Here is an 11,683-nt window from a genome sequence, read left to right on the forward strand (position 1 = left end):
CTAATTTGACAAGGAATAGATTACTAGGAATCCTAATCTAATTAGGTTTCCCAAAGAATTCTAATCTCATTAGGTTTCCTAGATGTAATAGAATTCTAATCTCATTAGGATTCCTATGCATAATAGGATTCCTAATCCCATTAGGATTCCTATTCCAATTAGGAATCTCAATCCAATTAGGATTCCTAATCGGGATAATTTAGCACACGTACTTGTCCATCCCTATTGTGTCTGACCCTGTAGGCTCATCCGGAATAGCAGTAAAACGCAGAATCTCCATTCCGGTAATACAAGTCATAGGCGGTCTCTAGCAAGACACTATGACTACCTATCTCGGAGCAATCAACCGACGACCAGCCCTTGGACATGTCAAGTGATCAAGACGTTACACGATCACTTGATCCCGCAAAGCTCGACAACGACCATCACGCGAAGGGTGCCCCACGAGCATACATTAGGACCGAGCCGCCAATCACTCGGGCCAAAACTCGAGCACTTCGTCAACTACTATATGGCGTCGTTGATCAAGTCTTGAGCGGGATACGGGACGAAGACGAGGCCGACGCACCCCGACATGGCCTGCATCACGTCTTCACCATCATGGCCGAACCCTACATGCAAAAGGAAGCTTCTTGAGCTGCAAGCAAAGTCCCAACAGCTATATTCTTCCCACCTACCTTATTAAATGCATAGGCTCCTACCCCTCTTGCATGTAGACTTGCATTAATGTAATTCTAGTTGTTGCTACCTACTTAATCCTCTATAAATATGTTGTAAGAACTCATTTGAGATCAGATTTGCTTAATCAAAAGAGTTTATTTTCGAGCTAAAGCTTGCTCTCCTTTCGGTTTGTCCGATTGTCTCTCTTGGTGTGTCCGAGAGCCCTATCTTGGTATGTCCGAGATTACCCTTGGTTTGTCCGAGGTTTCTATCATTCTTTCGATCCAATCTCCATCCATATTCTATCTAGCTTGAATTCGAGAGCCTTGAAAGTGCCGGTGATTGAGCTAGATACCATTTCCACTTCGAAATCCATTGTTAACCCGAGATTGAGTTCGAGTGCCTCCAAGAGAGTGCCGGTGATTGATCTTTGGTTCCATCACTTCATCGAGATTTCTACTTCGTAGCCGAGGCGTGTATCAGTCTCCTACGCCCCAGTCTGAGTCTCCGAATGAGTCACGGAGTGCATGTCGCAGCAACATAAGCTCAAACTCTGTCACGTTGCCCTGGTCTTTCCGGGCGAATAATCCTCCAGATATGAACATGTGGAGGTATCTCACTGCTGGATGTCGGATCATGGTTGCCTTCGATTTCCCCGCTTTCCACTCTCCCGATCCGATCGTCGCCCAAAACTCAGTCAATGCGGCATCTGAAATACACGGTTGGAGCGTTGTGCGTCCTGGAGAAATCCCTAGGGCCTCCGCTAAGTTTGCCATCGTGAGGCAGTACGTCTCTCCCAAAATCCGGAATGTAAAGTATGGGTCTTCGACTGATACGGATGTATGGAACCAACAACGGTAGGTTGCGAGGAAGTCTGCCGTCAAATGATAGTACGTGTGCTCCTTCGCTTCACAGAATCCGTTCCATTCGAGCTGACTAAGAAGGAAGCGGACTTGATCCTACAGGCCCATGAGCGCGATCTCCGGGCTGATGAATTTGGTAGCCCGTATGCCAGCATAAATGATCATCGACCGCAATAATCGCTCGTCGGGAGTCAGGTCCTGAGATAGCAAGTCTCCTCTGACCTCCTCGATTGGCTCGAGATCTGTGAGCCCACGGATCGCATCATCGGGTACAAATGGTCGCTCTAAGCCGGGCGGGATACGGTCTCTCATGGGCTTCGGCGGCATCTGAAAAGTATACACGATCAACCACAGAAATGGACATGGTGAGCAAGGTTAATCGGTATGTAAGGGCGACAGAAGCTGAACAACACTGTCTCACGGGTTCGCGGATCGAGCGGTGGTGAGGTTAAACCGATCGAGTCGCGAAATGTGAAATTTCTCATGAACAGGTGTCCAGACCGATCGGTCTAAGTACTGGACCGATCGGTCCAGAACTTTTTTTTTTCGTTACCCTAGACCGATCGGTCCACACCTGGACCGATCGGTCCAGGCGTCGTCTTCTTCCCCTTTGCGAGTTCCGGCGATTCCTTCGAAGATTCAGCCTGAAATCCATCATTTTTCCCCAGAATCTCCTTATTTCTTCCCTAAATCCTCTAGATCTAGCCTAGTCTAAGTTGTTTTTGCAAAAATGAGGCATCAAATCCATGAAACAACTTAGAAATCGAGAGGGATTTTCGGAGTTTACCTTCTGCGCTTCAATGGAGATTCTAAAGAGAAAGAGAGATGGAAGGAATGAGAACGAGAGAGACAGAGAGAGAGAGAAAGAGAGCGAGAGAGCGGCGGTGGCGGGCGTGCTCCGACAGCTTGGAGGGAGGCGAGGCGGCGGTGAGAGGCGAAGACCGGAGATGTGTGTGGACCGACTCTCTCTCCTTACCTCTTAATATCAGTCTTGGGAAGCTGCTGGTACGCGTGGACCGATCGGTACAGCACTTGGACCGATCGGTCTATGTTACTCTTCGCTTTTTTTTTGGGCGGACCGATTACCTGGATCGACTGCCTGGACCGACCGGTTCCAGTCTGGACCGATCGGTCCCGGCCCCTGGGCAGGAAATCTCTCCGTTTTTCCGCTTCCTACTTCTCCCTGCACATCAAGCAACTCAAACCCATCCTCAATTTTTTTTTTTATCATAATACCAAGAGAGAGCATCCATCCAAGAAGGAGAATATCTAAATGATCATAGATGTAAAGGAATGTAATGCAAAAAGGATACGAAAAAGGATATATACAAGCCTCGAGATGCCTCCCGAGAGCGCTTGTTTATGGTCCTAAGCTTGACCGTGGGGTTGCTCATCGTCTTGAGGATTAGAGAAGCTCATCGAGCTCCTCTCTTTTTCATGCTCCCCGGGGTTATAAATCTTCAACCGTTGCGCGTTGGTCTTGAATGTATCCCCTCCATAGCCATATAACTCTATCGCTCCATGAGGGTAGGCGTGCTTAACCGTGAAAGGCCCCGACCAACGCGATCTCAACTTCCCTGGAAATAGTTTGAGCCTTGAATTAAAGAGGAGTACCTGATCGCCCGCTCTAAATTCTCTCTACAAAATCCGACGATCGTGCCATCTCTTAGTCCTCTCTTTGTAAATCTGGGCATTCTCGTAAGCGTCCAACCGAATCTGATCGAGTTAGTGAAGCTGTAACACTCGCTTCTCCGCAGCGGATTTCCAATCAAAGTTCAGCTTCTTGATTGCCCAATATGCCCTATACTCAAGCTCAACCGGCAAGTGACAAGCTTTCCCATATACAAGTTGGAAGGGAGACATACCGATGGGTGTCTTGAAGGTTGTCCTATACGCCCATAGGGCGTCATCAAGCTTGGACGTCCAATCTTTCCTTGACCTTGACACCGTCTTCTCAAGTATCGCCTTGATCTCCCTGTTTGAAACTTCAACTTGTCTGCTTGTCTGAGGGTGATACGGGGTAGCCACCTTATGTCTCACACCATATTTTTTCAAAAGCGCTTCTATGGTGCGGTTGATGAAGTGAGATCCTCCATCACTAATTACGACCCTTGGCGTCCCGAACCGCGGAAAAATCACCCTCTTGAACATCGTTGTCACCACTTTCGAGTCGTTAGTGGGATTCGTCATCTACCCACTTGGTGACATAATCGACCGCCACAAGGATGTATTTGTCCCCATAAGAAGATGGGAACGGTCCCATGAAGTCTATGCCCCATACATCGAATGGTTCAACTTCCAAAATATATCGTTGAGGCATTTCGTGGCGGCGGGAGATGTTCCCCGTTCTCTGGCAAACATCACAGGATGAGACATATTGATGAACGTCTTTAAACATTGAAAGCCAATAGAACCCGGCTTGAAGAATTTTAGCCGAGGTCTTCGATGCTCCAAAATGACCAGCATAGTCCGAAGAGTGACAATGATGAATCAAACTACAGACTTCCTCTTCGGGCACACATCTCCTAAAGAGGCCATTCTTGCCTCTCTTGAAGAGGTAAGGTTCTTCCCAAAAATAATCCTTGATGTCCTTGAAGAACCTCTTCTTTCCGTTGTAATCCAGCTCGTGGGGGACATACCCGCTAACAATGAAGTTCACAAAATCAGCATACCACGGGTCTCTCTCTTTCACTTGGACAGCCATCACGCAATCATCTCGGAGACAATCATCAATGGCAATATCTTCATGTCGCTCAATCCGAGATAAGTGGTCGGTCACTCCATTCTCTGTACCCTTCCTATCTCTGATCTCCAAGTCAAACTCTTGCAGCAAGAGAATTCATCTGATTAACCTCGGCTTGGCATCCTTCTTGGATAGGAGATATCTCAAGGCAGCATGGTCGGTATAGACGATCACCTTCGAACCGACAAAATAAGACCGAAACTTCTCAAAGGCAAATACTATGGCGAGTAGCTCCTTTTCGGTTGTAGAATAATTCATCTGAGCATCGTCTAACGTTCTACTCGCATAGTATATGGCGTGGAGCTTTCTGTCTCTCCTCTGACCCAAAACAACCCCCACTGCAAAATCGCTAGCGTCGCACATAAGCTCAAAGGGAGCTTCCCAATCCGGTGGTCTGTCTCTCCTCTGACCCAAAACAACCCCCACTGCAAAATCGCTAGCGTCGCACATAAGCTCAAAGGGAGCTTCCCAATCCGGTGGCTGAATGATGGGTGGAGAGATCAATGCCTTCTTCAGAGTTTCAAAGGCGACCTGACAAACATGGGTGAACTCAAAAGGCACGTCCTTTGCAAGTAGTTCGGTCAAAGGCCTCGAAATCTTCGAGAAGTCCTTGATGAACCTCCTGTAGAACCCGGCATGTCCCAGAAAACTCCGGATTCCTTTAACATTCCTTGGAGGCGGCAACTTCTCTATCACCTCAACCTTTGCTCGATCAACCTCTATCCCTCTTCTCGAAATCTTGTGGCCTAGCACAATGCCCTCTTGGACCATGAAGTCGCACTTCTCCCAATTCAGCACAAGGTTCACCTCAACAAACCTGTCCAACACTCGGCGGAAATTCATTAGACACACGGGAAAGGAGGGCCCATGGACAGAAAAATCATCCACGAACACCTCCATAACATCCTCGATGAGATCAGAAAACACAACAGTCATGCATCTCTGAAATGTTGCCGGTGCATTACATAAACCAAATGGCATCCTACGGTATGCAAAGGTGCCATATGGACATGTAAAGGTAGTTTTCTCCTGGTCGCTAGGGTGAATGGGGATTTGGAAGAATCCCGAGTAGCCATCAAGAAAGCAAAAGTGGGAATGCAAGACTAACCTCTCTAGCATTTGGTCGATGAAGGGCAACGGGAAATGGTCTTTACGGGTGTTGGAATTCAGCTTCCTATAATCAATACACATTCTCCAACCCGTAACCGTTCTAGTGGGTATCAATTCATTATGTTCATTTTCTACCACAGTGATACCCCCCTTCTTTGGTACAACTTGCACGGGACTAACCCATGCACTATCCGAAATCGGGTAAATGATACCCGCATCTAACAATTTGAGCACTTCCTTCTTCACTACCTCCTTCATGGTGGGATTCAACCTACGTTGATGCTCAATGGAGGTTTTGGAACTATCTTCTAGATGAATGCGGTGCATGCAAAGGGATGGACTAATGCCTCTAATGTCATCTAGAGTGTAACCCAAGGCTTGTCTATACTCCCTAAGCATGCAACTAATTCAGATAGTTCCACATCAGTCAAGGCAGCATTCACAATGATCGGGTAAGTAGAATTAGGTCCGAGAAATTCATACCTAAGCCCTTGTGGTAAGGGCTTCAATTCCACCTTAGGCGCGCTCTCTGGATCCCAATCTTTCTTCCCGCTCGTCTCCACATCGGGCTGCTTGACTTGAATGGAGGAGACCGGAGCTTGATGACTTGGAGAAGGTGATGGCTCCTCTCCGTCTTCCTCGTCCCTTAGCCAAGGGAACTCGCTGGCACAACAAGATAAGGACTCAACGGCCCTGTATTTCCAGCTCTCTAGCTCAATCGATGAGCTGTCATCTAAAGTCCGAACAATGCTCCGGACTTCCTCCCAATCGCAGTACATGCTGTCTTGTACCGCGTTCAATGCCATCTCGAGGGGATCTGACTCTCTAAATTCATCCCTCACTTCGTCGATCAACGTGTCGATCAGGTCTAGGTAGAAGGAAGACTCTACCAAATGCGGCTGCTTGAGATTATGATCAAGCCTGAATTCAACCGTCTCATCTCCGATCTTCATCGTGAGTCTCCCTTCTCTAACATGCACTACAGCATCGGCCGTGTTCAGAAACGACCTACCAAGTATGATGGGGATTTTGGAAGCCTCCGGCATGTCTAGAACCACAAAGTCGACGGGGACATAGAATTTCCCTATCTTAAGAGGCACATCCTCTAAGATCCCAGTGGGATACTTCACTGATCGGTCGGCCAATTGCAGTGCCATCCTTGTCAGTTTCAGCTCACCGACATTAAGTTTCTTGAATATGGAGAGAGGCAACAAACTGACACTTGCGCCCAAATCACAAAGCGCCCTCTCAATCTCCACATTCCCCAATTTGCACGGGATGGAGAAACTACCGGGATCAACCATCTTCCGCGGTAACTCTGTCTGCAGTATGGCAGCACTCACCTCGGTGCTCAGTGCCACTGTCTCCTTCTCAACCGTCCTCTTCTTCGTAAGAATATCCTTCACAAATTTGGTGTAGGACGGGATTTGAAGCATTACCTCGTGAAACGGCATGGTCACTTCTAGTTTCTTCAGCATCTCGATAAACTTGGCGAACTGGCTGTCTTTGTTGTACTTCCTTGCCCGAGATGGAAATGGTAGAGGAGGTGTCTGTGGGGGAGGCGGAGTATACCTCGCCTCTTCCCCCTCTACAACATGGCCATTGCCTTTATCTAAGGCGGCCCTCTGTGGTTCGTGTGAACCTTCTCCCTCTTCTCTGACAATTGGGGAGGTCTCCGGAAGCTGTCTTCCGCTTCTCAAGCCTATGGCATTAATATGCTCTCTCGGGTTAGGATCAGCCTTACCCGGGAATTGGTCTTGAGGTCTCGTTGCCTGGGAAGCAAGCTGAGCAATCTGATTGTCCATCATCTTGATATGTGAATCCAACCCATCCAATCTCTGCTCGAAGCTCTCTTGCTTCCCTTTGAATCCTTGCATCTCTTGACCCAAGCTGGAAAACGAGTTTTTCTGATCGTGCATTAACTGGGCTAACATCGACTTTAACTCTGACTCCTCTTCCTTAGCCTGAGGCGGAGGGGGCTTTGTATCCTTGATTTCTCTGATTGTAGTCTTGGCCCTGATTTTGATACCCCTGATTCTGACTCTGGTAGCCCTGATTCTGGTATCTAGGTTGAAATCCGGGGGGTCCCTGAGGTTTCGCTCTGCTTTGACGCTGAGGGTTCAACGCTCCTTGCGGGTTGCCATAGGAAAAGCCAGGGTGATTCCGATTCCCCGGATTGTAGAAGTTCGACTGATTGTTATATTGATTTCTTCCCACATAGTCGATTTCTTTCATGGCTTCTTCTGCTTGTTCCACCATGTACATGCCCGGTTTACCCTTCTGTGGGTTTGATGAACCGGACCTAGCAAGCTGCAGCTTGATGGCAGAAAGCTCCGAAAGAACGACTTGTAAAGCCGAAGACTCGCTGGCATCCCCTTTAACATCAGCCTTAGGCAAAGATCGTCTGCTGCCCATTTCCCCCGAAATGCTTCTCCCTTTCGCCATTTTAGCAATCTGCACTTCTAAAGCCTCGAAAGAGAGATCATACACGCTGCCTCCGCATGCTGCATCAACCCATCCTCTCGTGTCGTCCCTAAGACCATGTATAAAAGTAGAGAGGAGATACTTGTTGTCCATACCGTGGTGCGGACACATTCTCTGATACTCCTTGAACCTCTCCCAATCATCATACAAGGTCTCATCATCATCTTGGGCAAATGTGTTAATCTTGTTCAGCGCCAACTGTGTCTTCATGGGAGAGTAATATTTTATCATAAACTTCTCCTCCATCTCATCCCATGTAGAAATGGAATTTGGCTCTAAGGTGTAGAGCCAATCCCGTGCCTTATCCATCAAAGAGAAGGGAAATACCTCGATCATCGCGTCTTCCATTGTCACGCCCGGCGACTTCTTGATGGTTCGACAGAGCATCTTGAACTGCGTAAGATGAGAATTCGGATCCTCATTATATCTCCCTCTGAAGCTCATCTGATTCAACATCTGAATAAACTGTGGTTGCAGCTCAAAATGATCTAAGGGTGGTCGGTTGATGCACGAGAGCAACTGAATATGCTTGGTCGTCGTGTACATTCCGAGCGTCTGCGGATTAGCACGGACGTGCTCTCTTGGCGCGCTTCACCCCTTGCTGCCTCTTCTGCCATTCTGTCCTCTCTTTGTTTTCTGCGGATTTCCCTTTCTGTTCTGTCTATGTCCGGGTCAAAGGCAAGCTCAAAATCTGGATCGAGTTGTCTTCGAGTAGGACGTCTGCTCATGCACTAAGGGAATCTGCAAAAATTCAAGTCCAGAAAAAGGCAGAGAATGTAAATCGAAGTGAATAAAAAGGCAGAGAGTAAGGAGAGACACTCGATAAAATCCAGAACGGTCCCGGAAAAGTCCAGAAAAATCAGGAAAAATCTAGAAAAATTCAGAAAAGTCCAAGAAATGTCCAGAATAAATCCGAAAAAGTCCAGAAAAATCTGAAAATGTCCAGAGAGATCCCGAAAAATCTAGAAAAAGTCCAGAAAAGTCCAGGGAAATACAAACAGTAAAAAATAAAAACAGAAAAATCAAGAAATAAAAGAAATAAAGAAAAATTGACTCAAGAGAAAAATAAAAATCACACAAACACACAAAGAAAAAAGAAGTGAACAAACACACAAAAATCAAACCGAAAAAATCAAAGACTCCGGAAAGACTAACCTAGAGTCAATCTATCCTAGTTATGGAAACCGTAAAAAGTCTCCGGCAACGGCGCCAAAAACTTGATCACTTGCGTGACGAGCTTTAAATTTATACCCGACACACAACTAATCCGCAAGTATACGGATGTCGTAGTACCGGGGTCGAACACAAGAACTTAAGCGGTTAAGCTAGGAATCGACTAAAACTAGGAAAATGGTAAAAATAAAATTGGAGAATTGTTTTTGTTGGTTTTTTTTAAAGATTGCAGAAAATTACAAGAAGAAAATAAAAACAAGCAAGCAATGTTCAAGAAAGATAGTCGATGAAAGAGGTTATGGGAATCGGGATTCACCGATCATGCAAGGATGCGGTAAGGAATTGTGGACCTAAATCATGCTTGTTCTAAAGTGAGGGATTCCAAGACTAAGGTCGGGTTCGGTTCTCTCAAACCGAAAACCCGCTATCCAAGAGAGTACTCTCTCCATTTTCGTGGCTTAGAGTAAAATCCCGAATGCATTAAATTCCCTTGTCACGATCCTAAGTTGGATTGAATCGAATTTCTTCGCATTCAATCTCAACCCATTTCAACGAATGCACCAAGAATCAAGAACCCATGTCTCCATGAAATTCTCAATCATAAATTCTACCCAAGAGATTTTCATCCAATGGGACGCACTAAACACCATTCAATGAACTCTAGCAATCAAACCCCAAGCAATTGCATTACTCAATTCAACAAATCCTAGGTTTCCCTAAACATTCATTCAAGAGAGATAAACTTGAAGAACACAAATTCCATTCAATACAAGGATTTGAAAGCATAAACAATACATAATCTTGGGTCCAAAGGTGAATACAAGCATCCTTACATGAGGGCTAATCCCTCATCCCACAACAAGGAAACTACTCACAACTCATGTTCAAGAGTACCAAATCTAAAAGATGAAACATAGAGAAAGGGGAGAGAAATGCTCAATAATGTCTTCAATCTTCAATCTCTAGCAAATCTCCTTGGTTTCCCTTCAAGATTTCGGCCCTAAGTCTCAAAAATGAGAGAAAACGGTTGCCCTTTCGTGCCCTACGTTCGGAATGCCCTAGAAATCGCGAAACTCGCGATTTTAGTCTGTTTGTATGCCTGGATCGATCGGTCTGGGTGTAGACCGATCGGTCCAGGGCTCGTTTTCTCGGCGCTTCCTTTCTTCTCCGGACTGATCGGTCTGGAATGGGTTGATGCCTGGACCGATCGGTCCAGGCTCTGTTCTTTCGGCGAGATGTCTCTCTCTAGACCGAGCTCTGGACCGTTCCGGCTGGGTCGTCTAGACCGATCGGTCTTAATCTAGACTGATTGGTCAGACCTTTTCTCCTTCTTTCGGCTCTCCGTTTCGGTTCCTGTGCAGTGGTCTGGGCCTACATGTCTCGTGCAACGTCTCCAGATCCTCGGGTGTCTGGTTCGGCTAAACCGACGTCGATTCAGTCCGATCTAAGTCCCTGGCTACCTTGCTTTACGTCAAAATCTGCAATTCTCCTCGTAGACCTGCCAAAACCACAAAGATAGTCCCGAAAGGCTAAATGGGCTCTAAAAATGCCTAAGAGTGTGTGGAAACCGTTTAGGAACCAAAGGCATAGTCGTATAAAATCCAAGTAAATTCCGAGCCATCATTATTTTCTATGCTCGACCTTGGTACTACAGTTGATCCGTATCCTTGCGGTATTCGCTGTATCTAGGTTTTTATTACTTGAGCTTATTTCTATACCTAGATTTGCGTGATCAAGTTTTTGGCACCGTTGTCGGGGAATAGATTAATGCTAGGATAAAGATTCCTTTGAATCTAGATTTTTTTTCTTTTCTTTTTCTTTTCCCTCGATTTCTTGATCTATTCTTTGTGTTTGTTCTACTTTCTGGTGTGCAGGATTCCGGTGTATGACCAGAAGTTCTGGGCCTGACAACCTAGTACCTCTTCCCCTGAAATCGAGAACTCCATTAAACGCAATCGAAAGAAGAAACAACAACAAAGAAAGACAGAGGAACGTGCTATAGTTGATGAGAACAACAATGACACTTATGGGGCATACCTTCAGCCTAAGTACATTAAGCAGCTTTCACGCATTCGTCGGCCTGATATAGACGGTAACAATTTTGAGTTTCAACCGGCATTCATCAATATGTTCAGACCAACAGATTTTTCTCTACTAGGTACACCTCGTTTCTCAAACTCATTTTGTTGTAGAGATGCTCTTAAACTTCATGATCCAGGTTGGCAGAAGATCGATAATATTCGCCCATTAGACCTATCTGGTAGTTGAGAGAGTTTGGTCAAGCTAAAGACCCTAAACAAGCGTTCCCGGGAGGCAACCCGAATTTGTAGGTTAGTTTTTCTTTTCTTTTTTTTTCTTTTTGCATCGGATATTGGTTTGTGTCTCTTATCACCAGGTTGAGTTCTAATGAGGAATTGAGGAGGCGAGGAAGCTAGCTATGCGATAGATGTAGGCAGACTTAAGTGCGAGTGAACAAACATCGCGAGCTCAGTATTCTTTTTTCTTTTGGATTTTCTTCTCTTTTGACTCATCTTATTGGTTGCCTCTACTAGACGAGATTTGACACCGAGGACAGTGTCCAGTTCAAGTCTGGGGGAGGATTCGTCTAACGCCAAACCATATCCATATAGAGTAGTGTTGCATGCATTTT

General features: G+C 46.1%; 1 protein-coding gene across 1 annotated transcript; it reads right to left on the reverse strand.

Moving 5' to 3' along the window:
- Positions 1-4,362: 4,362 nt before the first annotated feature.
- Positions 4,363-6,854, reverse strand: LOC104810635. The gene is made up of 4 exons (XM_010536982.1): positions 6,668-6,854; positions 6,389-6,481; positions 6,168-6,262; positions 4,363-4,797 (listed from the first exon to the last, which is right to left on the reverse strand). The coding sequence occupies exons 1-4, from the start codon at positions 6,852-6,854 to the stop codon at positions 4,363-4,365; spliced, it is 810 nt and encodes a 269-aa protein (XP_010535284.1).
- Positions 6,855-11,683: the final 4,829 nt, after the last annotated feature.

Source organism: Tarenaya hassleriana, unplaced genomic scaffold, assembly GCF_000463585.1.
Source record: "Tarenaya hassleriana unplaced genomic scaffold, ASM46358v1 Cleome180, whole genome shotgun sequence".
NCBI lineage: Eukaryota > Viridiplantae > Streptophyta > Magnoliopsida > Brassicales > Cleomaceae > Tarenaya > Tarenaya hassleriana.

Excerpts from the sequence above, each read along its gene's own strand:
- LOC104810635 (XM_010536982.1), bottom strand. The coding sequence starts at position 6,854 with ATGCTGAAGAAACTAGAAGTGACCATGCCGTTTCACGAGGTAATGCTT. Across the intron at positions 6,482-6,667 it reads GCGGAAGATGGTTGATCCCG|AGGATGTGCCTCTTAAGATA; the intron begins GTAGTTTCTCCA and ends CTGGGATCTTAG. Across the intron at positions 4,798-6,167 it reads TCGAGATGGCATTGAACGCG|GTCGCCTTTGAAACTCTGAA; the intron begins GTACAAGACAGC and ends CATGTTTGTCAG.